This window comes from Athene noctua, chromosome 18, assembly GCF_965140245.1.
Source record: "Athene noctua chromosome 18, bAthNoc1.hap1.1, whole genome shotgun sequence".
Classification (NCBI taxonomy): Eukaryota; Metazoa; Chordata; class Aves; order Strigiformes; family Strigidae; genus Athene; species Athene noctua.
In genome coordinates, this window is record NC_134054.1 from 2,813,670 (window position 1) to 2,839,442 (window position 25,773).

Consider the following 25,773-nt stretch of genomic DNA (forward strand, 5'->3'; position numbering starts at 1 on the left):
GAGCACAGGTTTGGAGATGCCTGCAGAGGAAAGGTTTAGCGGTTCTGCACCAGAGCCAGCATTTCCAAGCACGGATTTGCCAAGAGCTGGTGGGGACCTGGGTGCTGCCATGTCCCACCACAGTCACCACTGCTCTCTCCCACAGCCCCATCACGCAGGGCAGCTCAGGCAGCAGCTCTGTGCGGGGACACCACAGCCCACGAGCAGCCCCCAAGGGAGGATTTCTGACCAGTAAAGCTGGGGAGGAAGACAAAAGAGAAGGGAGGTGAAAGCTGTTCATCACCATGATCTCCTTGCATTAGAGCAAATCAAAACAGCTCCATTGATCTGAATTGCCCAGTTCTGGGGGTATTGCAGACTCCAAGCAGATCCCCACTTCCATCTTCTCAGTCCTGCTCTCTCCAGCAACAGGCTCATGGATTTTGAATTTGACGTTTGGATCTGCACCTTCACCTTCATTTTGCAGTCTGGTTGCACATCCCACCCAGTGCCAACAGGAGATGGGGACACCCAGGCCCCCACTGCAGAGCCCCAACAAGCAGTGCAGCCCCTCGGGAGCACGCAGACAGAAAGCAGGCAAGCACCCTTCACCCCCTGAAATGCTGAGGCCAAACTGACAAGGCTGGGTCTCCCTTTCTAAGCCACAACACCTCCACTTTGGATCCCAGCCCGCAAATGTATTTAGGGCCCTACCTGGGGGAAATCAATAGGAATTTAGCTGCATAAATTGGGATTAGAAATCTGAATCCCCTTGGGGATCTAAGCCTTATATCTGCATTTTGAGTTAGGTACCCAGGCCAAGAAATGTGGCTTTAATCGTTCTATCATGTCAGAATCAAGGGGCCTTTAATTTCCGTTACCGACATGTGGCTTTCACAGAGGCTTAAAGCTCATTTTGGAACTGCAAGCGCAGCAAGACACAGTCTCATGCAGCGTCTTCTTGGGAACGCCACTCAGCACCCTGAACTCCAGCTGCCGGCACCTTCATCCTGCCCAACCCCAAAAGCATCAGCACTCTGGCAGAAGCAGGGTACGTTAGCAAAGCATGAAGGGACCAGGGCCCCAAGCTTCCCGCAGCTTTCAGTCTCATGCTAGCAGCCCCAGTCTTGCTCAAACAACCCCTCAAAATAAAGACTTGTTTTTCCAAAAAAATAAAATGCAACTTTTGGAAAAAAAAAGAAAAATCAAAACAAAGAAGGTGTTTAGCTGTGAAAACTCTTTGCTCAGCCAGAGAATTAGTTATATCAAGGGGATGGGCTGAGCTGCAAAGCTGCTGAAGGCTATGCTGACACATTTTACTAAGCTGCGACCGACACGAAACAGCCGCCCGCCACCTGCTCCCAGCCCTCTCTGAACAAGTAGTGTCAACCGCCTCTTCCCAGATCCCCTCCCGCTCTGTTTATCCGGGAAACGCAGAAAGTTTGTGCTGTCCTGTAGGGAAGTGCCGGTTGCTTCTAGCTCAGGAGACACGGCAGGGGAGTGTAGAATGTGTCCCCTGTGGGTCACGGCACGTTAGGATGCGATGATGAAAAAAAAGCACTAGAGTCTGGTTGTGCTTTGGGTTTGCATCTCTGAAATGGGGATTTGCACTGAAATATTTGCGCAGCTGAGCAAACTCAGGGAGGAAAGCACTGGGAGCAGGGGGAGGAGGGTGTTCAGATATCACCACTCCATTTCTCCCACACCATGGTTCTGTAACCAGGGGTGTTGGAGCCCTTCAGAAGGGGGTTGGCCAGGACAAATGCAGGCTAGGAGGGACTCTGGGAGGTTTCAGGGTCTGTTGAGGGCAGGCAGGCTGAGAGGACAGGTCTGCCCAGGAGGAGGAGCAGGGCAGGACAGCACCAGGGTGAGGCCCAAGCCTTGCTCTGCACCCCCTGTGCAGGGGACACCTGTGTGCGCCACCATGGGGCAGCAAGCTGGGGCTGGCCCCGGCCACCGGTCCTGGGGGGCAGAGCCAAGTGGTGTCCAGCCCATCACACCTGTGGGACCTGAGTGGACAGGACCTGGACACTTACCACCCCATGCTTCAAGTACCAAGTTGTTCCCCATCCAAAAGGAGGCCTCTGCTTCAGGCAGTCTCCTTTTATCGTCAGCCTGGCCTTTTGGTCAGACTCTGCCATTCTAATGGCAGGTTACCCAGGCTGATCCTCTGCAACCCCACGGAGATGGGCGAGGGGGACCTGCGGGACAGGAGCCTCTCATGCAGCCAGGACAAACAGCACCTGTCATGAGACTCTGGAGGAGGTTTGTAACAGAAGAATCTGGGGACAAGTTCTGCAATAGCCTCACATCACACACGTGTCTTCTGTGCACATGCAGGGGTCACTAAAACAGCATTTAGAGCACTTCAGGCTCCAAACCAATTCTCTCCTCCCATTTCAGCCTGCTGCCCCCTCCTTCCTCCCCAGCCTTTGAGCTTGGCTCTGCCATCATTTTCTATCAGGGGACCAGGAGATCAGCAAACTGTCTCCCAGAGCCTAAACTGATGCAATGTCACTTGACAGATGAGAGCAAGGTATTTTTTAAGCATTAGGCAGCATTGAAATAATATCCTATAATATCCCCTCTGTCTACTTTACCTAAGCAAGCAGTGGTCTTCCAGCATCACCCCACACTGCTTACCAGCAAATGCAAACTCAGTGCTTTGCTCTGAGAAACACCATTTGCCCTCCTTAAGAGGCCCTAGAGGACCTCCAAGTCACCCAGGAGGCAGGAGAGCTCTCCATGTAGAAGACAAAGGAAATGAAGTGGGGCAAATCCCCCACCCATGTAAATCAGCCCTGGCATCTGGTGATTTATACTGATTTATACCAGCTGGCTCTGGCCACATCAAGTTCAATTTAAACCAGCTGAGGCTCTGGCACAGTCTGTGGGGTTGGGAGAAAAAGAAAGAGAAAGGGAAGGCACAGTAAGGGTTGTGTTAGTAAGAGGAGGTCAGACCTGGGCTGTAGCTGGGTGTTCTGAGCTGCAGCCCTGGTTCTAGGTTTGCACCCTGGGATCAAGCAGAGGCTGTGGGGTGAGGTGCTGTCTGCAGGGTCTGGGGGGCAGCTGGGTGGTGCCCCATCACCCCACAGCCTTCCTGCATGGGAAAAAGTGCTGGGATGGGTTCCTAGCAGGTCAGTAATCTCAGACGGAATGGAAATATGATGGCAATAGTGTAAGGATTGGGAAGCTCAGATGTGGCTAGGGATGTTTCCATGGGGAGAGGCTGCTGAAGAGGCTTGAGCTTGTTCTTGTGAGTGGTCTGGACTGAAAAGCAATGATTTCTGTCTGATTGTTATTTCTTGTGGCTAGATCCCAGAAGCAGTGTTCAGTTTTGGTCACTACAAAAAGGCCATTGAATGACTCAAGCATGGCCAGAGAAGGGCAACGGAGCTGGGGCAGGGTCTGGAGCACAGGTCTGCTGGGGAGCGGCTGGGGGAACTGGGGGGGTTTAGTCTGGAGAAGAGGAGGCTGAGGGGAGACCTCCTGGCCCTCTGCAACTCCCTGCCAGGAGGGTGCAGAGAGGGGGGATGAGTCTCTGGAGCCAAGGACCCAGCGCCAGGCCCCGAGGGAATGGCCTCAAGCTGCCCAGGGCAGGGTCAGGCTGGCTCTGAGGAAGGATTTCTGTGCAGAAGGGGCTGTTGGGCGTTGGAATGGGCTGCCCAGGGCAGGGGGGAGTCCCCATCCCTGGAGGGGTTGGAGAGTCGGGTTGACCCAGCGCTGAGGGATCTGGGGGAGTTGGGAACAGTCAGGGTGAGGTTCATGGTTGGACTGGAGGAGCTTCAAGGGCTTTTCCAACCTTGATGATTCTGGGATTCTGTGCTGTGGGTCTGGAGGAGAATCTGCTCTCAGTGAGCTCTGCCAGGTTGGCTGCTGGAGGCCCCTTGCAGATCCTGAGACTGAGACATGAGACATCCAGGTGGGAGCTGCTGCCCACCACTACTGCTCCGATCCAGCTGCTTGCCAGCGTCTGTTTGTCTGACTTAGGTCTGGCCAGGGAAGGAGAGATCTGCAGGCAGAGTTGCCAGGTGCTTGCTCCCTGCCTGCCCCTGTGTCAGCCTCTTCTGCAGATCAGCTACTGCGCAGGGGCCGAGATGTAGCAGCAGTGATAATATCTATAGATATCTGTAGAGCTCCAGGATTTTTGTGCCAGAGAACCATCATCATATTTATCATAACCACGTTAGTGTCTTGAAAACATCATCAATATGCAGTTAGGCAGAACAGTGCCAGCTGCCTGGTGAAGCAGCCCGATGACCTGTCTCTTGTCAGTCCCCTGCTCCACCAGGAAGGTGGGGGAAAGCATCCCTGAGCTGTTAGGTCACTGCGTGCACACTTATTTTCCTTACAGACTTTTTCTTCGATGTTTATGGCCAGGAACACCTTACCAGTAAGTTATTTCTGTTTCCTGGGCTTGGTGACACCAGGCAGCCATGTCCCCACTGCATGATGGCTGGGACTCTGCTAGCAAATCTCTATCATCTGAGCTACAGTTTTTATGGCATATCCACTCCTTTTTCAGTGCATTTCAAGTTTTACTTGATATTCAGGGTTGTGTTAGATGAGAAAAGCAAAGTGAAGGAGTTGGCTGCTGGAACCCCTCGGTTGTCAGCTCAGCTCCTGGGTTTCTAAGGGCTTTGGCTGTGTTGTAGCTGGACAGAGATCTCAGCTGGGACTCTTAGAGGAGGAAGGTGCCCCGCTTCATACTGTAGCTTTCACTTTTGGCCCTGGCTAGGTCATACTGGAAAAGTGTGTTACTGGGGGTGCTCTCCTGAGGAGTGGGAGCAGCAGGCAGCGGTGGGGCAGGAGGATGATGCTGAGATAAGGTGACTGCCTGGCTGTGTTGAGAGGGGCTGGGGCATGTATGGATCAGAGGAGTTGGTACTTAGGTGGTACCTGATGATCTTGGGCTGTGCAGCTCTCTGGGTTTCCTTCTCTTGTTGGTTTCCCCCTCAAGCTGAAAAAGAAGCTGCTGCTTGGCTCAGGCTGGGTTTGGCTCTGCTGCCAAGGGGAAGTGTTGGATTTCAGGTCCTTGAGACCTTCTGGAGCATCTCCTCTCTGCCTGAGGAAGCTCCCCATGTTTCTGAACCCACCTCGCATTCCAGGGACACCTCCTGTACTGAGGCTGGAGAGCTGAGAGGGTGTAGAGCACCCCGTGCACCATGTCTGCAGCCCTCAGTGCCCTCCTTGGGCTGTCTCTGAGCATCCACCGCTGGAGACCACCTCCTCCAACATGGCCCTGTCCCAGAGCTGGCCTCATACCACAGCCCCTCTGGGCACAGCAGAGCTGCAAGCAGAGCTATGGCCAGGAAATGCTGGAGCTGCTATAGCTGTGCAGCCACCTCTCAACTCTGTGCCTCAGTCTTCCCCTCCATCTGCTCAGTGTCAGCTTCTCTAGGAAGGAACTGCTTCTTGCAAGGACTCTCACAGTACATATAAAATGGGGCCTTAAGCCCTGCTGAGGCTGTGGCACATGCCACCCTGGTGTGCGACACAGCTGTGCTAAGGGGGGATGCTGCACAGCCTCTCCCCCGGGGTTTCAGGCCCCAGCCATCCAGAGTGTGGGGTGTTGCATGGGCAGGTGTGGTTCTGCTCTGGCACTGCCAGTGTGGCCTGGGGCAAGACAGAGGCACCCTGTGTCTGCTGGCCATGGGGTACCAGCAGTCCCCCGACGTGCCCAGCACCCCTCCCTGCTCACAGAGCTCTGGGGCCCCACTGTGGCGTTTCAGCAGGTTTTCACACCTGGTCTCCTGGTGACTGTGGAGGGCAGTTGGGAGAGGTGGGGATGTCCAAGGGCTACTGCTGTACCAAGGCCCCCTGCTGTGGCCAGATGTGCCCCATTTTCCTACAAATATGAGGTTTCCATGGTGCTGAGGGCTTCTCTGTAGCACGGATGGGTGCTGAGGAGACATGGGATGTGCATGGAGAGCATGTCCGTGAGCCAGCCCCCCCTCTGGGAGCTGGCATGCGGTGGCACATCTCCAGCCACTGTGGCACTGCCTGGCCGTGGTGCCACCGGGCTGCTCCCAGCAGTGGCTGGAGGGCACCGACCACATGATGCCGTCCGGCTGCACGGTGCCATCCAGCCACATCTCTCCCAGGAGCAGGTCCCCGGGCAGCAGCAGCTACCGGAGCAGGGCTCAGCATCCCCGCAGCCGCCCGGGACTGTGGCCCGGCTCCAGCCCAGCAGCCCCGCGACGCTGCCAGGCTGCCGTGCCAGCGCTCCCGCCTGCTCGCCACTGCGCCGCCCGGGAGAAGCCAGCGTGTCCCAGCAGTGGGGGCCCATTAGAAATGAAATGTTCCTACTGGGGTATTTTATTTGCACACTTCAGTAGAGTGGACACCAAAAGGCTTTGCTAATGCTTCATGGGCTGCTAATTTCCTCTCTGACCCGCATTGTCGGAGGGTGACCCCAGCCCGAATCTCTCGGCAATGAATGCCAAAGGCTGACACCGGCCCGGGTTAGGGGTGACAATGGGGCCTCTGTGGGCTCCGGGCAGGCTCCAGTTGGGAGCTGGAGAACAGGGGGAATTTGTGTGGCTCTCAAAAGCCCTGGGTGGCACAATAAGGGAGGCCCCCGGGGTCTCCCAGGAAGACAGAGGCAGCCCAGGGAAGCCGGGCTGGGGGAGGCGGGCGGGAGGATGGTTTCCTTTGTGAAAAGCTTTCTTTAGAAAGGAAGGTTTTTCTGAATGCCCCCTTAGACGACCCAATCGGGGCCTGGCAGATGGATATCACAGGCACGCTGCTTATTCATGGCAGGCTGCAGCTTTGAGCCGCCCCCCCCTCCCCCAGCCTTTTATTCATTTTAAGGCTAATTTGTTTTGTTAATGTTTTCTTGCCCTCCCCCTATCTCCTGTGCAGATTGTGACTCATACTGCAAAGCCTCCAAGGGGAAACTGAAGATCAACATGAAGAAGTACTGTAAGAAAGACTATGGTGAGTCGCCCCTCTCAGCTGCTACTTCCCAGGGATGAACGGATGCGAAGGGAGGCAGAGTAGCAGCATCTCCCTCCCGGGGTGTCCCCAAGCCCACCCAGCCCAGCCAGGGCCAGGCAGCTCCGCTCTGCTTCACGGCAGCTGGGATGTGTGCAGTGCGGGGTATGGTTTGTGCTGGGTTTGGACAGCGGGTAGTGATGCTTGGTGGAGCAGTGATGCAATGCTTGGAAAATATGAGTCTGCCTGCAGATGCTGATTCAGTCCCCAAATCAGGGTCCATAGTGTCCTCATCCCACAGTGTCTGCTGGGCTACAGTGACACCGTGTCCTGTCTCTTCTCACTGTGCTGTTATGTGCAAGAGCTTTTCAAAATTGTGCTTTGCTGTGGGGGCAAGCAGCAGGTCATCTGGATCCATCCTCTCTATAATTCCCCAGCAAGTTCAGAGGGTGGTGCAGCCCTGGGACAGCCAGGCAGGCTGTGGGATCCCCATCCTTGCTCATACTCAAGATCCTGAGCATCCTTCCACAGCTCCGGCTTGGAGCAGGCATGTCCTGAGCTCCCACCCCAACACTCTGCTCCTGGGATTATTTTTAATGTGGGTCCATTCCCAGTGTGGTCCATGCAGGAGGTGCCCAGGGTGACCCTGGGAGGGGATTTTCTTCCAGCCACACCAAGAAGCCCCTTGAAGCCCTCCCTGGGCTCAGCAGCCCCTCTCCATCCCAGCTCAGCCATCACCCGCTGGCACAGGCAGGCAGGGAGGGATGCTCCCGCCTGCCCAGAGGATCACCCTCTTTCACCACCGTGCCAACACTGGTGGGATGAGTTGAGCATCGAGAGTGGGACTGAGCTGGAAAAAGCAGGTAGAGCTGCTTAAATACAGACACTCTGTGCCAGGGGATGTTTAGCATTGCTGCTAAACATATGTAGGGGCTGGAAATTATCTCACCCCACCATGGACTCTAGTGGGGTGGGGACCAAAGTGTCTGCAGGAGGGACCAAACATGAGCCTTTGGGTTTGACCCAGGGATGAGGAGCAGGTTGTGTGCAGGTGAGCCTGGCTTTGAGCTGAGCTGTCAAACGTGTGAACAACTGGGGAAATACGAGGCACTGTGGGACAGGGTTCAGCATCTGCTGGGGCTGCAGATGCCCCAGTGTCTGGCAGCCCTTCCCCTCTACAGCAGAGGTATACATAAAAAATATATATATATGTATCTGTGTGTAGATATCTATTTATTTGTATATACTTTCACCAAACAACCAAGCGAAAAAACTCTCATCCCATCTGTATCAAAGCATCAGGAGCGGAGATACCTCCTACCTCCTTCAAACACGCTCACAGCAGCAGCTCAGCATGTCCGGGAAGTGTTTTTGAGAGCAGAACGAATCCCCATTTAACAGCCCATCCCTGGACAAGGCGCTTCCCGGCAGGGCCGGCCAAAGGATGCTCCGTGCTGGCTTTGTGCTCTGGCACCTCCCTGTGAGCTCAGCGGAAGGAAGAGGGCTTGAAGGCAAATGTTTTATTTGCATTCCCATTTATTCTTCCATTATCCACACAGCAAAATGGTTGTGGAGAGCATCCCTCGGCAAGGATGAGCTGCCAGGGCTGGGGCGTGCTTGTGGTCCCCATCCAGCAGGGCCACACCGAGGTCTGGCCACACTTGCAGGAGCTGCCGGAGGTTCATCAGATGTTGGAAAGGTCCAAAGGATGTCTTTTCCCTTAGAGAAAAGGGTTTAATTGCATGTGAGAAAGACACTGCTAAAATATGAGGTTATTAAAGATGGGAGCAGGGCTAAGGACCAGCCTATTAAAGCCATGGGGTTTCTTGCGGGTGGATTCTCTGCTGGCTAATAAGGTACAAACGCATTTTCTGCATGTAGCATGTGCATCCCTTCATTTTCCCACCTGGCTTCTCCAGCGCCTCCTAAGGGCTGAGCTCATGCTGGAGCATTTGCTCTCTGAAGAGGGGAGGAAGCAGCCACTTGGTTGCAAGAAACTTGGAGCTGTCATGACCCAAATTGGCCCTGGGGGTTCAGATGATGAGAGGGAAGGAAAAAAGGCACATGCATCCCCCTCAAAGCACACTTCCATCCGAGCAGTGTTATCTTTCCCTGTGGCTCTTGGGGTGAGGGTTGTGATGCTTTGGTGGTGGCAGTGCTTGGCCTTTGCTTGAGGGGCAGTCCCAGCGTGGTTTCACTCCTTGGCTTGTCCGATCTCTCTGGGGAGGTGTTTCTTGGGGGTTCAGGTGAAAACTCATGGTGTTTTTTGTTTGAGGCTGTAACATGGGTTTCAACAGACCCTGGGGAGATAAGGGCAGCTCCAGAGCTATCTTGGGCAGGAGATACCCCTGGAGCAATGAATAGGGGTGCAGGGAAGAGCTTTTCTTTTCTCTTTTATCACACAGCATCATTTCTGTGGAAGCACAAGTGACATAAAGCCCTTTGCTGGGGTTGGTTTGGGGTGAGCAGGCACAGGCTGTCCCAGCACGGGAACCAGGGTGCTCCCACCTGAGTCCTCCTGGCCTTGGGGGTGTGTGTGTGTGTGTGGGGGGGGTGTCCCCAACCAGCCCACCCTGTCCCACACCCGCAGCAAATTTGCTTTTTCGGGGGCAAACCAGCCTGGCAAGGCAGCAGGGTAAGCAGTGTCAGAGCCAGCCGTGCCGGGGCAGCCCATGCTTTCGGCAGGGCCAGGGAGGGAAAAAAGAGTTGAAAAGGTGCGGGGAGGGATAATAAAGACTTTGGGACTGACACCCCAGCAGGAAGCCAATTAGGAGGCTCTTTTCCTCACCGTTACGCCGGCATCGCTGGGCTGAATGTCCTAAAAGGCCCTAATTAGCTTGAACAGAGTTACTTCTCCCGCGGGCTCAATCGGGAAGCTATCATCCGCCCCGCACTTCTCAATGGGGCTTTTTAGCTCCCTGTTTCATTCAGCAATTCAAAGAGGATATTTTCCCTTATTTATTTTTCTTATCTGTTTGTTTTTGTTGGTTTTGTAGGGGTGTTTTCTTTTTATTTTAAATTGGGCTTTTTCCCGCGAGATGGGTTTTGGTACAAATATTTGGATTGAAACAGGGCTCAGGGAGGGCAGGCTGTAAGATTTTGGAGGGGGGGGGGGGGCAGGCAAGAACAGAAGCAGTAAAGGTTTTTCTGGGTTTATTCTGGCTGCTTGATAGAGTGCAGGGGTCGCTTGGCTCCCAGAAAACCAGGGGTAGAGGAGGGGGTTCACTGGGTTTGGGGCAGTTAAAATTAGCCTGGTGAAGCAAAGGGGAGATCCCTGCTGAGGATGGAGATTCCCCTATGGCCCCAAAGGAAAGGAGATTATTTTATTAGTGCAGGTGATGCTGGTCCAGGGGAGGAGGGAGCATCTCTCACTCAGGTGCCACTGTTTCAGCCCGATCTTTGAGGCTTTTCCCACTGTCAGTGTAGTGTGGTTCATCCAGATGGGATGGGCGGCTGCAGTAAAGGAAACACAGAGCTTTTTAACCTCCATTTTCCCCTGACCCTGGATTCCCCACACTGCAGCAGGGCCTGATTCTGTGCAGACAGTGATGGAGTTTTTTGCCGAGTACCTGGACCGTGGTCCTAGACATTGCCCCCACACCCTCTCCATGTCCCCAGTGCAGCATCAGGGAAGGGATGGGAGTGAGGAGCAGGATCCTCATCTGAAAGGTGAGATCATCTGCTCACTTCATCCTTTCTTGGAAAAAAAAAAGTTGAAAAATCCTTCCTTTCATGGAGACTTCACTTAGTCACCCCCTTTGTCGAGAGGAGTTTGGCAGAGGCTGGTGGAAAAAAGCAAAATGTGTTTTCAAAAGGAGGCTTGAAAAGGGGGGGGGCGGGCCACGAAAAAACCCTGAATCCACAGAAAAAAACAAGGCGGAGGGGAAGCACCATCCCTGGCTCATCTCCGGCTTGCAGCCCCTTCCACCACCCTGGAAGGTGGAGAAATCCCGTTCTCAGAACGGGGAAGTGCTGAGCAATCCCTCCCTGTAAACTTGTCCCAAGGGAGTGAGCCGGGGCAGCGAGGGGTCCCCTGGCACCACAGGGAGGGACGGTGCCAGGCCAGGCTCACCCAGGTCAGCTAGGATTAGGGGTCATAAATCTCCAGTATTAAACCAGGAGGAAATTGGCAACCAGAGGCAGGCGAAGCCACTGCCATATAATCTAAAAATTAAAAAAAGGGGAAAAAAAAATATCCCATTTTAACACTTTGCTGCAGAAAAGATCCAGCCCTTTCCATTCCCAGGCCCAAATGGTGTTGGGGTCACCTTTTGCTGGTCATTGGAGTAAAATCCACACGGGCTTCACTCTGCTCATGCAGCGAGAAGGGACCTGAGTCTTTGGAAAGCCCCAGCTCAGGCTGGGCCACCTCCATCCACAGCCACTGTCCCAAGCTCCCGTTTCCATCTATTAATATTAAAGACTCTCTTGTCTCTCCCAACAAACCACTCTACCCCTGCTGCTCCCCTCCGTGGTCCCTTGGGATTCCCTTGGGTCCTTTCTTTCCTCAGGCCAGCACAGCGATGCTCCCCATCGCTGGGAGCTCCACAAAACTCCAGCTCCCACAGCCAGCTCGGTGCATAGGATGCATAGGTTTGTCCATGCAGCCCAGACCCAGGTCAGCTTTGGCAAGGGAAACCTTAAAATCAGATTTATCACAAGCCCCCAGAGTAAATAAAGAAGAAAAAAAAAAATTTTCCAGCCTCACTCTTTTCACGGCAATCTCATGATTTTTGGGCCCCTGACTCATGGTCTCTGAATGCTGAGAGGCGCTGCTTTTATTTAAGCTTTTACACAGCTGCCCTCAAACATGTTGTTTCGACGGTTTGGGGTTGGTTTTTCTTTTTATTAACATCAAATCCTCCACCCCTCTGCTTTCATCTGCAACATCAAGCCTTCAGGTCTTTTTTTTGTGGCTGGAGGCTCCCAGCCAAGCCTTGAGGAGCCAGGCAGCATCACGGGCCCAGAGCTGAGCACTGGGGGTAGCTCTGCCCAGCACCCACACCAGGGGGTGCAGGAGAGGACCAGGGACACCCCATCCCCTCCCACAGGCCAAGGACCACTCAGCCACCTCTTTTTCTTAGAAATAATCATGATGTGGTGAGACTTAGATGCATCACCTGGGCTGGTGTGACTTGTAAGGCACCATCGAGCGGGATTTGCTGTTCAGCAGCTCTGGTGTCAGGTGGGATGCAGTTATGGGGCAGCCCCATGCACTCACCAGGGCTGAGCATTTTCCCCTCGCCCCTCGAGCCCCTGTCCCCCAGCTCTCCATGCCCGTTTGGTAGACCGAGGGCTCCCTTGGGGCTGATGGGGAGCAGAGCAAGGCGCAGAATGGAGAACCTGGAGAAAAATCTCCAGTGCCAGGGGGGTGCCTGGGGGCGCAGAGCTCAGTTACTGTTTGCAAAGCACTGGGAGGAGCGGGTACAAGGCACAGGCAGAGCCAAGGCACTCTGGAGCCCACCCTCACTGGAAACCGATGTCACCGGCCCTGGCTGGAGCAGCTGCACTCTGAAACCTGCAGCTCTTTGATTTTGTTCTCCCCCTCCTGAGCGCGGCTCAGCCTTGGTGCAGGGGTTCAGTGGGTGCCTCAGCAAAGTGAGAGCAACTCAGCCAAGCTTTGCCCTAGGAAACAGCAGGTGAAGGACAACACCAAGCACCAAATCCAGCTTTGGGGTGGTGGGGTGCAGCTGAGCCTCCCCCACCAAAATCACAAAGGAACTAAAACCTCTTTCACGAGAAACGATTGCCTAAATCCCCGGAGATTCACTCAGGGCAGCCACCTTAGGTGCTTCCAAAAATTCCTCCTGGCACCTCTCTGCATCTCCGCATGTCTCGTGTCCCTTGGGAGCTGCTGGAGAACCCACCCCATACCCCAAATACCCAGGCGAGTCATCGCTAAACCTGGGCTCTGAAACCAGGCTCAGGGGAAGCCACGCGTCCTAGATGCAAAGTTATGGGCAGAAAACTCACTGTCAGTGAAGGCAGCTGCGGCCGTGCCAGCCAAGCCTTCACCAAGCTTTCACTCCTTCCACTTCATTAATAAAAGGGGAAAAAAATAAGAGACGGGAGCCTTGACATCAAAAAAATACAGACTGTGTATTTTAGAGCGGAGTTTCCTGTAACCACCTCTCTCTGGTTCCTTTTCATTCATTTTCTCCATTTTGTCAGTGTGGACCCAGGCAGGTCAAAGGTTTAAGCTTTTTTGGAAAGATTTGTTTCCAAAAAATAAAAATTGGCTAATCTTCACATTTTGTTACCTTCACACCAGACTGGGAAATACATGGTCAGAGCTTAGGGTTGTTTTTTTACTTTTTTTTTTTTTTTTTTAATGAAAGCATCTGGCGTCCATGACATGCTCTGAAAAAAAAACCCAAACCAACCATATATTTTGCAACGTGTTAAAAATCCTTGCTGGGCTGCAGAGCCCCACTTCCTTCCATAGCTTGAAATCAGTTTGCACGTTGTGGATTTAAAGAGAGGGCGATGCTCCTCCACCGCTCCAGAGAGGTAAAACTGGGTTGTTACAGGGCAATTGGAAGAGTTTTGCCTGGCTTTTTCTGAGGTTTCTTCTCCCTCTGTTAATATATACCAGCAAAATCAGACCCACCAGGGACTGGCCAGATGGCTGACAGGCAGGTGGATGGGCAGGGGGGTTATAGCTCACAGGGCATGGAGGGGAAGTGGGGGAAAAAAGGGAAAAGCTCAAAAATTTGGTCTAAAATCTTAGTGATTGGACTGCTCCATCCTGCACAGTGCCACCGGCCCTTGCCTGCTCTCCTGGGCAGGGCTGGCATCACCATCTGGGTTCTTCCTTCTGCTCTGCTGGTGGGGACTCCTCATCCCACAGTCAGCAAACAAATGCAGGAGGGCTGGACAGTCACTTCCTGGTGAAGATACTTTCCTGGAAGCCAATTTTTAGTGAGGAGGAATGTTCAACCTCCCCGGAGGATGCAATCTTGGCCGACTGCTGCCCCCGTCCTCCTCTGCTGCCCCTGCACCATGAGGGACCACTGCGGGGAAGCCACCCACTGGCATGGCAGGAGCTGCCTCCAGGCCTGCACCTCCTCCTCCTCACCATGCTGTGGGGCCAAACGCTCCCTTTCCCATGCGAGTCTCCATCCTCCCCTGTGGTTTGGCCCCGAGTCTATGGATGTGACCTGGGAAGGGCACAGCAGTGCCCACTGTGGCAGGGATGTGGTCCGGCATGGGCGGGGTGCCCCAGGAAGCAGCCTCATGGAGGAGGGAGGAGGAAGAGCAGGAGGAGGAGGGGGGCTGGCAGAGGTCACCACTGCCTGCTCAGGGACACCTGGGCTGCAGCCCAGGGCTGCCCCACAGGACAAAACCATGGTGGCTCCAGGGGCTTCTGAAATCAGCCGTGAGCATGCTGGTGTCCATCACCATCCCAGCTCTGCAGCACCTTTGCAGACAACCTCGCAGAGTCCTCTCCCACCCAGGTCACAATGCCAAGCCACCTCTTTGCTCTGTCCCTACGGGACTGTGAGCCACCACTCCTGCAGGGATGCTGGTGGGTGCAGGGATAATGTCACATACGAGCCGTGTTTCAGAAAAGAGCAAGGGGTGGAGTGGTGGAGGACTGAGTCCTCGCCAAGTTTTCTCAGTTCATATGGCTACAGATGAGCTACACGACATCAGCCACAGGCTTGGAAAACATCATCTTGCCTATGGACCACAGTTGTCCTCCCATCTCAGTCTTGCTTTGGGAGCTTGTTATCCCCCGGTTATCTGCCAGGACACACACCATACCAAGATAACTCCTTGAAGCCTGATGTTGCTATTCAGTATTCAGAGATGCTCGGGTGAGTCCGCCAGACCCAGAGGCCAGCTTGGACACTGCCACTGACCTCTCCTTACGATCCCTCAGTTCTTCACCCATGCTTTTTACCAGCAATGTCTTCTTCCACAGCAAGCAATGAACAACCTTGACTCAGGAACATCTAGAAATACACGAACAGCAAACCTCCCTGTTTCCAAATCCTTTTGTAGGTTTGAACCCATTCAGTGTCCTGCTCCAAGACTGGGCGCTCACGGAGAGCTGTCTCCTTGCATTGGTCCAGGGCGGACATACTGGAGACCCCTTATAAGAGGTCTTTCCTATCTCCAGAGGCCAAGCGCTTGGAGATATGGACCAGTCCCAAGTGTCTCACTCTAGATTTTGGCTCATCTTCTCTTAAAACCTGGGGCTGCCTTAGGGTCCTGGTGCAGATGCACCAAGATCCAGCAAGGAAGGGAGAGCAGAGGGGCTGAAGGAATGGCCCATGCAGAAACCCATCCTCTGGCTGAAGCATGTGCTGCTCTCTGGCCATGTGGTCAGGAAGAAAGCTTGTCCCAGGTCCCACAGTGCAGCCTGGGGTTTTGGCACTGCTGATGGGGACAGGCACCTACCCGCCCTACCCACTGCAACGCACACCTGGCACACAGCCCTTGGACCCCCACCTGGGGCTGGAGGCACAAGTCCTCTCTGGGTTTGCTCATTTTCTCTGTGCTTCCTGCTTCAAGAGAAAAGGCAGGGCCCAGTGTACATGAATCCACCTGATTTTTAAAGATCTTCTTGATCACTTTAAGAGTTCGCAGGTGCTGGTGCAGATATTGCTGCACCAACAGCCCTGGGGAACTGCTCAGTCTGTGCTTGCTTCACAACCATGTCCTGGGAGATAATGGTCCTCCCTAGAAGGAAGCAACCCACTCTCCACCTCCGCTCTGGGTAAGCCCTGCGCCATTCCCAGGGCTCCTAGCACAAGGAGTGCCATGGTTCCCTCCCCTCCTGGGGGTCCTGCAGTGCCTGTGGTCCTTGGGTAGCCATGCCCATGCTCACTGGGCACCCAGGGGGCCATCTCTGTGATGACCAGAGCTGGAGAGCATCTCCCAAGTCACAGTAGCTTTGCTGAGACCCTCTGCCACCAGCACTGGCGGCTCATGGCAGATGGCCTGGGGACAGAGGTAGTTTTTGTGCAGCCACCACCCTTGGTTGTTGCTCCCCATCCTGGGCTCAGGAGACAAAATCTCTTTTCCTCACACAGCCTGTTAGGTAAGACTTGAAATTCATTTTCTTCTTGCCAGCTCAAATTGTAACATCTTTTCCTTTCTTGCCTCGTGCTTTTTTTTTTTTTTCCAGCTGTCCAGATCCACATCCTGAAAGCGGAAAAAAATGCTGACTGGTGGAAGTTCACCGTCAACATCATCTCCGTCTACAAACAAGGGAGCAACCGGATACGGCGCGGAGACCAGACCCTGTGGATCCACTCCAAGGACATAGCGTGCAAGTGCCCCAAAATCAAACCCATGAAGAAGTATTTGCTGCTGGGCAACAACGAGGACTCTCCTGACCAGAGCGGCATCATTGCAGACAAAACCAGCCTGGTGATACAGTGGCGGGATACATGGGCTCGGCGGCTCAGGAAGTTCCAGCAACGGGAGAAGAAGGGGAAGTGTAAGAAAGCCTAAAGGAGGAGAAGGCAACGGAGCGCACGAGAGGGAGAGACTGACTGTGCATGCTGCTTTGTGTAGAGCTGGGGCGGGCAGGGACCGGCGATGGGGACGGTGGGAGGAAAGTCGTGCTGTCGGGGCGGGCGGGGGGGGACGGGAGGGATGGCAATCACAGCTGTGGGGCTGTTAGGTTTGCACCTCGAATTCTGGGAGAAAACAAAACAAAAAAAAACAACAAAAAAAATTGCACACGTGAATATAAAACAAGAGGAGTGTGGGTGCGGGCATGCAGCACCCCGTGCATCCCGGCTTCTTGCTGCCCTGTTGGCTGAAGAAATCAGAGACACCAAACTGCCTTCCAGCTGCCAACGTCTGCTGCTTCCAAAGCATGGCATGGAAACATCAAACCTGTAGGAAACTAATCAATAGTGATGATGGAAATTAACTCCCCATCCCCCAAAATACATATTTTCAGCTTAGGTTGAACAAGACGTTAGAGGAGACTAAACAGAGACTCCCCACTGAGGACAGATCTGAGGATCGACTAATGGGTTATTTGAAGACTCTTTGGTATCTGATAGCTGTAACGATCAGCTGCTGTACGGTACTGAGGAGCAGCCGAGGTCTCCAGCCGTGGCAAAGCTCTGGTCCCAGTTAGGCACAGCAAAGAGGAAACCACATTAGTGGGTGACCTCCATGTGGGCAAAACTTGGGGAGTTTGCTCCGGCCCTCGTCCCCTGAGGAGCACTGACCTCCGCTGCCACGCCGAAGGAGCATGAGCCCACGGGATGCCCTGGCCTTCTCCCAGCCACCAGTTCACAGTCGAGGAGTTAATAACCAGGATCCCCAAGGAAACACCCAGGCATTGCAAAAAAGTTGGCATCCCATTCCCATAGGTGCCCTGGAAGATCTCTCCCATCGCAGCCCCTGAGTCTCCGCTACGGCCACCCCTGAGACCTCCGCCATGGGCTTGGTCCTCTGCTGCTGTCAGCAGACTGATGAACCCTCAGATGATAGAAAATCCATGCAGATGACACCCAGGTCCCGGCTGGCCACTGGTTTCACTCCCAAATTCAACCAGCTCTCCCGAACGCACACCAGCTCTGCCCTCACTCCCTCTGGAGCTAAAGCTCCCCGGCAGCCCTGCGTGAGGCGGCCAGCCCTTGGGAGGCAAAGGAGGTGGGACAGCGAGTGCCAAGGGACTGTCCCCATGGGCAGCAGGGCCAGCACAGAGCTCTGAGGCCTGGCCAAGTTACAGCCAACGCAGCGCAGAGATGTGCCCCAAGGGCAGACGTGCTCTCAGCCAAGGACGGGACAAGCAAGGTGTGACCCATCTGGAGCTCCCCAAACTGTTCTCCTCCTTCTGCTGGGTGTGAAAACCAGCAAATCTAAATTTCCCAATCTCTAATTGCTAATGCACTAAGCAAGGCAGCGACTGCCTCACCTGGGTCTCACAGGCTCACACTCCACGCCCCAGCCCGAGGGCTGGAGTATCTTTCCCCGGGGCACTCTACGGGCAGGACTGGCTGTTGTTTGTTACCCAGACATTGTGTCCCAGTGCCAGGCTGCTCCCCCGCCACACCGGCCCACAAGGAATGGGGATATCTGAGTTCACCTAATCGATGGAGACAGGCAATAGCCTGGGCGGAAAGGCAGGGAGGGCAGGACGGGTACCTGGAGGAGAAGCAAACATTAGTCGCTATGAAAAGCAAAACCTCCCTGATATTTTTCCTTTTAGGAAACTTGGAAACATCTATTTTATGACATTTTCCAGTGGTTTTGCCTTGTTTTATAGCAATTGACAATATTTATATAATGACATAAACCACCATAAAGCGAGGCAGCCATGTAAATAGGTGTAAAGTGGAGGGCTCCCAGGGAAGCACCGGCCAGTGCCGGGCTGCTGGAGACACCACCCGGAGGGAGCGAGCGCTGCTGAGCCTCCGCCTGCAACTGCAACGGCTCCGAAATTAGTTTGGCTATTAGGAGAGAAATCCCACCCTGGATGCAATGCCCCCAAGACCATGTTTTCTCCCCTTACCCAGAGCAGCCTCGTTTTTCCTTACTTCAGAACTCAAAGAGAGTCAACCATTTTGCAGTCAAGAGAACCCAAGCCATCAAGTTTTGAAGGATTAAATCTGACCTCAAGTGTCTAAATGGAAGCTTAAAGCCCCAGAGTGGGTCTTGGATGCTCTCCTGCATCAACTGCATCTCCTGCATCAACTGATGGTTGGAGATAGCTTTGCCTCGGTTAACTGGATGTCCTTGAACCACGGGAGACCTTGAAATGGCCTAGAAGTAACCAGATCCAATGCAAAGCCAGTTCTACACTTGGAGAGCAGGAAGGCAGGACCAGGGGACGTGGGGACTTGGGAACTGCCCTCCAAGCATGCCTAGACACCCAACACTCACTCCCATTTTCCAACCTTGGCACACGCAGCCGTTGTCCCTAGCACAGCCTTGACACCCACCAAACCCACATAGGGACAAGCCCCAGCCCCTTCCCAAATCCCACCGGTTTGGAGGCTGCAAGGAGAAACACCACCCACTCCGTCCCATGGCCAGACCCCTCCAGGCACTGACACAACCCAGGAAATCAGAAGGAACTGGAGTTTGCACAAGATGTGAAACAACTCGGAGCCCGCTGCAGCCAGAGCGACCCCCCAGAAAGAAGCAAAGTCCCCCCATCCCTGTCCCCCCAGGACCCCATCCCTTGATCCCTGCTGGAGTTCTGCGCTTTCCAACCAGACTAGAGAAGCCCCTTCACTCTGTCCACAGTCCCCCAGTGCCCCTCTTGCGCTCCCAGTAGCCTTGACCTGCAGGAGCTGCCGATGTAACTGGTGCACAGCCTTCCTCCTCTGGGGAAGGCAGGGCAGCCCCGTTTTCAGGGTGTCCAGGGATGCAACTCTTCCCTGCAGCCACCCCTGCTCCTGGTGGGACACCTCTGTCCAGTCACCCAAAGAGGGACAAGATATCACCCCTAAAATGAACCCCCATGGCCGGGGGTGCAGCTCTGTTGGGGTACCAACTGCATTACAACCAGCGAGGGCCCCAGGCGCCCACCCATTGTCCCGGGGACAGGACCGAGGTGCTTGTGGGAGCGGAGGGGGTGGCCGGGGAAGGGGATGTGGTGCCTTCAGCGCGGCTTCGGAGAGCAGCTGAAATGCCAAAACAATCATCACTCGACGGTAGCACCTGACAAAAGTCGTTTCGTCTCGTTTCTGTTCGTTTCGTCGTGTCCATGCCCTCCCCCTGCACACCCGCCTCCTCTCCCCTCAGAAAACCTGTGTTCGTTTTGGGGTTGGTTTTTTTTTTTGGTTATTTCTGTTAATATCTTGAACTGTAAATGTTGTTTAGTTATGACCATTGCATACTGCTTTGGGCAATGTTTCTTTACAATGCATACTAATATATTATGGTTATTATATATGAATATATTTAATGACACGTGAAAAAAGTTGTGGATTTTCTTATTGTTTTTCCAAGTTGTTTTTTTTTCTTTTTTTTTTTTTTTTTTTCCTCTTTGTTTGTTTTGTTAGATTGGCTGTAACTGAACCTGAAGGAGCTTGTAACTGTTCAGCACCCACTCGGTAGAACTAAAGTCAGAAACCAGTTGAATAAACTCTTGTAAACTGTAAAAATCTCCAAGGATCTCTGCTTCCTCCTACCCCATGGGTCAGCGAGCCCCAGGGATGGGGACCTGGGTGGGGAAGTGATGGTGTCTCCTCCACCTCCCTTGGTCCCCTTGGCAGGCTCCGAGGGGGTCCGCAGCTATTTCTGACCCGTGTGTCCCACCAGCACCCTCCCAGCAGCGCTCCCCGCCAGTGGCCACAGCGACACTGGGGTCACTGCGGGCTCACAGCGGGTGGGATGGGCGGCCCCCACCAGCGCCTCTGAGATTGCTGTGAGCTCTGGACCGGCGTACGCCCCGCCAGGCTCCCCACCCTTCCTCTGCTGCCAGAGGAGACTGTGCCCTGCAGTGGGACAGAGCCAAGGGCAAGCTGAAACCCACGGGACCCCGCACAGGGGAGTGGACAAGCATGGGGATGGGGGACAGCCAGAGCCTGGGGTCAGGGCAGCTGCCAAACCCACTCCAGACCCATTTTCTGCCCCACCCACAGGCTGCTTGCCAGCGCTGTCCCATCCATGGCCGGGGTCCAGGCTCCATCACCCATCTCCAGCGGCACTTGCAGCCAAGGGCTAGAAAGGAGGCAGGGGGTGTGTGTGTGTGTGTGTGTGTGTGTGCGTGTGAAGGGAAAGTGAGGCAGCAAAACACTTCCAGAGAGAAAAATACAGGCAAAAGGTCCTGCAAACTGCTGAGGGGTCAGCCTGCCTGACCCAGGCCTTTAGCGTCCCTCGTAATTTATGAATTTGAAAACATCTCAGAGGTCAGAAATCTCAGATCTTTATTGCGGAGACAAATGGGTCACAAGTGCCACCACCTCTGCTCCAGGGCTGTCACCTGTGGCTCCACGGAGAAGCAAATGGGTTTCCCAGATTGCTCTGGCTCCACGTCCTCCTGGCAGGCAGCTGGTTGTCCAAAGAAGCCACGATGGCTCTGAAAATTGGGGAAGGACTCCTGGGGAAGGAGCGTTTGCTCTCAGCCCGGTCCCACCAGGCAGCGGGAGAGCAGCCGCCCACTGTGCCCAGCTCAGTGCCAAGCCCACACCCAACCTCCAGAAATAAAGGCATGTGAAAATAAAGGCCCAGCAGCCTTTCAAGATCATCTTTATCCTCACGTAGGAGCTAGGGACTTCTTATCAAGGGCACTTGGACATGTAAGGGCCTCTAACACATACCAGGCCTTACCCCAGCACTTGTGTTTTTGATGAAATAACAACTGGAAGCAGCTGAACTCCTGAGCACGTCCTCTGAGAGACATGGAGATGCACAGGAAGGTGAAGCCTCTCCAGGAACATTCCAGGGGAAGAGGGAAGAGCTTTGCTTGGAGAAGCCACGGCAGTGACTCCAGCAGCCCCATGGCACAGATTCAATGGGCAGCTTGAGCATCCTTTGCCCCGTGCCTGAAAATCTGAGCAGCCAGCAGCATGGGGAAACTGCACTGCCCCCCCTCAGCAAGCTGGGCTCTCCAACCCCTCTCGCTCAGAGCCAAAACCCAGCAGTTCTGATATTTTAACCTTCCTTTTTCTTTGGTGGGGCAGGGAGACAGAAGAGCTTTCCACAACACAGCAGAACGCTGCCAAATCCACTTCTTTTTAATAAAACTCCTCACCCACACAACACATTAAATGTTACCTAAAGGGCAAGTCTGAGAACCCTTTTGTTAGAGATTTCAGCAGAGCAAAGCCTCGCGTTTCTACCTTTCCTGGGCACTAACAGAAAAAATGTGTTTGAGGACCCAACAGGTCAGAAAACATCTTTTTAAAGCCTCTGTCAGAACAAAGTCACTATGTCACGTTGATCAGGATGAATTACACATCTATCCTGCACATCCTGGGAATTCAAACAAAACCTTAATTCCCTTCGTAAACGACAGTTTTAATTAGAAACTCAAGTCCATAGTCTCATCTCAATAAACCATGTGTTATTCTCCTGCTGTCACCAAAGATCCACGGCGCTGCAGTGGAGCCCTGAGTGAAATCCCATGGCAGGGCTCGGGCACAGGCTGCTGCTGAGAAACAACTCCAGGAGTTCCCAGTGTTGGTCCCTCCACAGAACTGCAAGAAAGCACAAGTTCTGAACATATCTCCAAAGTCACCCGTTATTTGTTTCCAGCTGCAGCAGCCTTCCTTAAAGCTCCATTTCTAATCTGAGATCAAGCAATAAACTAATTAAAAACCTGTTGTGTCCTCTTGAAAACCACAAGAACATAAAACAATCTTTTTTCTTCCCTCCCCTCCTCTGAAGATAAAGCATCTCTACAACGAAAAGCAAACAAGAAGGCACAGAGGGAAACAAGTGCCAAGAGCCAGCTGAGAGCTGTGAAAGGCTCCACCACTGCAGGTGAGGACCAGCCCAGGGCTGGGAAGTCTTGTGGATCCACCAGGAAATGTATGTCATGACACACATGAAGTCTGACAGGAATCGTTTTTTTCCTTCTCTGTATCGGCTCTTCAGAAATGGAAGCGTTGGAAAAACTGTTCACACACAACACAAGATGGTAAGAAACAATAAAAGCCCAGGCAGATAAATTGTATACAAATGGATCAGGTTTTATTCAATATTTATTGCTTGCTCTATCAATTCTGAAATCAAACTGGCACATATAACAAAATAATGATTTTCTTGGCCAGAAGCGAACATTCAATACTTCTTTTTCATTAGTTTTGAAATAGGTAATCCTTCCTCTCAGTTTTAACAGCGTGTGAAAAGTTATAAAAGAAAGAGGCAGAGCTCGTTTGCTGAGATTAGTACATCAGTGCCAGCGCGTCTCCCGCGGTCAGCTGGCAGAGCTCGTGGGGAGCAACCTCCCTCACGGGCACCACGGGGCCAGGCCTTCCCAGCTTACACACCTGGTTTGAGACCTGCTGCTGTTCATTTTTCTACCTGGGGAGATCAACACCGATAACTCCCCCCCAAGGGCCTGGGGCTGACTCGTCAGCGGCTCCTCGCAGGGCTCCGCGTGCTCTCGCTTCCCATCCTGCGAGCGGCCGATGCAGTCGCTCCCCAAAACTCTATTCCTCGAGAAAAGTAAGCATTTTCATTCCGAAGGAAAGTATCAGGAAGGAAAGGAGCGCCACTGCTGTACTCCCAAACCACACCTTTATTTTAGTATTTTAAAGCCCTCGGGATGTCTGAGGGCCCAGCCGAAGCGGCAGCACCCCAGGCAGGCAGCACCCCAGGCAGGCAGCACCCCGACACTAGCGCATGCTCAGACGTGGATGCCGAGACGTTTCTTCTCTTGTGCAGCCAGCTGCAGCCTCCCGAATGCCAAAGGAAGGTGGGAAGAGAGTCCTTTTCAAGTTCCAACCCTTCAAATCACGCAGCGCTCTTCAGCTGTGCACCGAAGGAAGAGCGGATGTCTGCCGGACACAGCTTCATTCTAATACTGTTGAGTTTATTTAAAACACAGAAGGTCTTTGCACAAAGTCGGTCTCTGCTCCGAGTCCTCCGCGCTCAGCTGTCGAGCAGCAGCTCCGACGGGCCCCAGATCCCCGTTAGTGTGTTGGCCAGACAGCGACCACAGCAATCGCAATCAGCAGCAACACAATCACCACCAGCATTCCTGGAAAAGATGAAACGACGTTAAGGTTGCTGCCTTCATCTTTTACAATTGGTCTTTTGCAATTAAATTCTTCCTCTGAGTCCTGCTCCTCCTCCCAGCTGAGACTGATTTCCCCCGCTGCTCACCCCGTGCAAGGCCCTCGCCAGATCCCTGCACGCCGATGACCTGAACAGAGATGTGGACTCGAACTCCACATTGGTAGAGCAGTTCTTTCTCTTCATGACCCTTCAAATTAATTTTTTTTAACAGTGCCTGAAGGGTATCTTCTTACTTAAAACATCTGCCTTGCAAAGATTAAGGGATATGTTTAACTCATGGCAAGGCCAGTTAAGCTTTTCTAGAATCCCTCCGTACCATCCCACTGGGGCAAAGGATTATTCAGAAGGAAATCCAAATTGCATCAGGAAATTGTTTCCAATACGAACTGCTCCTGCTTTCAGACAAAACCATTTGCAGAGCAGAAGCAGGGCTTTCGTGTATGTACCCAAGTTGGGAAAATGAAGATCAAGCAGCATTAAAGAGCCTAACAGTGCTCTGCCCAATCGTGCAGCTCCGTGTGCTCCATCCTGCCCCAGAACCGTACCCGTTGCTATGCAGAGTTAATGACTAATATGATCTTACAAAACCTCACAACTACTTTTTAGGTCAGGCACACCATGCTGCTCTGAAGAAGGATGGTGTTAAAAAAGTAAAAGTTATGGATCGTTTTGAAGACTGATCCAGAAAACCAGCAAAGCAGATTTTCTCTCTCTCGACTGAACGATAGTGATAAGGCAGCACAGCTGTCAGATGCCTTCTAGAGGGAACTAATTCTTCTTAGTTCCCCCCTCCTTAGGGGGAACTCTCCACTTTTTCTCCCTGTTCTTAGAGGAGAGGAAGAAATATTTTACTGAAAATGGACTAGATCCCTGCAGTCCACCCCATCACCTCCCTGAGCAGCCCCAACACCTGAACTCCTCACAGAGCCGGCTGGACCACTGCCCGCTTCAGGCACTTGGCATCACGCACACAGGCATCCCTGGGGTTAAAGGATCTTTTAATTAGGAGGCTTTTGTTTTTGTTTAGTATCTGCTCTGTGCTATCCCCCTGCCTGAGCTGTGGGAATATGTTAGGGCTCTGACAGCGGAAAAAATGTCCCTTCATTTGGTCCTCTCACAGATGACTATTACTCAACCACTTACAATATTTACAAGTCCAGCTCATGGCAATTAAGAAAGGATGTATTAAAATAAACTCTTCTTTCCAAGCTGGAAAAGGATATTAGACATTGCTTTTTGTAAATAGTGTCATGTTTTCTGTGCAGAAACTGTTTCTCTGCCAGAGGTCCAGGATTTTTTTTTTCCAGGGAAATAAGAGTTGCCACCAACAGTATTTTTTTCTTTTATGCTCAGCTGAAACAATTTGTTATCTGAAGTGAGCTTGAGCTGTGCTCGACTGCACTGGCTCACACAGGTCTCAATATTGAGCCTTTCTTTTCCTTGTAGGAACAGCTGACTGCAGAGGGAGACGGCTCCATAGGCTCCACCCGGGATGCCCAAGGGCTGCGGCAGGACTCAGCCCCGCGGTGGGGTGTGGGGACAAGCTCTTTGGGTAGGCAGGGACAAGTCCTGTGAGCTGCATGGTGTGTAGTTACTGCATCCTTTGGAGTAGATGGTTTGGGGGTGATTTTTTTAGAGCTTCAGGCTAAACCTGGATGAAACCGCTTATTATTCACATCAAACGGGAATAAACTAGTAAAAATGCATCTGTCTGTTCCTGCTGCTCTCTTTGCAACCCTAGCAAGGGCTCAGGTTTGGCTCTGACACCAGAAGGCACCGGGACCACGCTGCCCAACGCCGCCTTTCCAGCTGACAACCACCCTGCTTGCACCCAGCCCCGTCCCAGCAGCGCTCGCCAGCGCCCACTCCCTCGCAGGTGAAGTCCCCCGGGAGCATAGGGAGGATGCTCCTGCCACTGGGCTCCCACAGAGCCTAGCCTAGCTCCAGATCCTCATTCCAGGTCAGTGTCTATCCATGTGAGTCCACAAGTATTTGACCCAGCTGAATCTCACACTATACACAGGCTACTTGCTCCAACCTACCAGAAAGGCTGAGACAGGGATATCGTTCCATTCTCAACCTCAGCCAATCACTCAGCATCACCCAGCAACACAAACTGTTAGATTAATACATTGGGAACGCGATCTATACTTTTACTGTGTTTCTAATCTCTCGCTTTTTACATCT

At 53.1% G+C, this 25,773-nt stretch overlaps 2 protein-coding genes across 2 annotated transcripts in view; one reads left to right on the forward strand and one right to left on the reverse strand.

The window, feature by feature from the left end:
- NTN1 (netrin 1) overlaps nt 1-20,116 on the forward strand; it is a 107,621-nt gene extending 87,505 nt beyond the window's left edge. The window contains exons 5-6 of the mRNA XM_074922239.1: nt 6,844-6,918; nt 16,052-20,116. Of these exons, the coding sequence (XP_074778340.1) occupies nt 6,844-6,918; nt 16,052-16,380 (404 nt within the window). The 3' untranslated portion in view covers nt 16,381-20,116. The remainder of the gene's footprint in view (nt 1-6,843; nt 6,919-16,051) is intronic.
- A 2,412-nt stretch (nt 20,117-22,528) lies between these two features.
- The window catches only part of STX8 (syntaxin 8), a 110,502-nt gene continuing 107,257 nt past the window's right edge, over nt 22,529-25,773 (reverse strand). Inside the window, exon 8 of the mRNA XM_074922000.1 lies at nt 22,529-23,548. Coding sequence (XP_074778101.1) covers nt 23,481-23,548 — 68 coding nt within the window. The 3' untranslated portion in view covers nt 22,529-23,480. The remainder of the gene's footprint in view (nt 23,549-25,773) is intronic.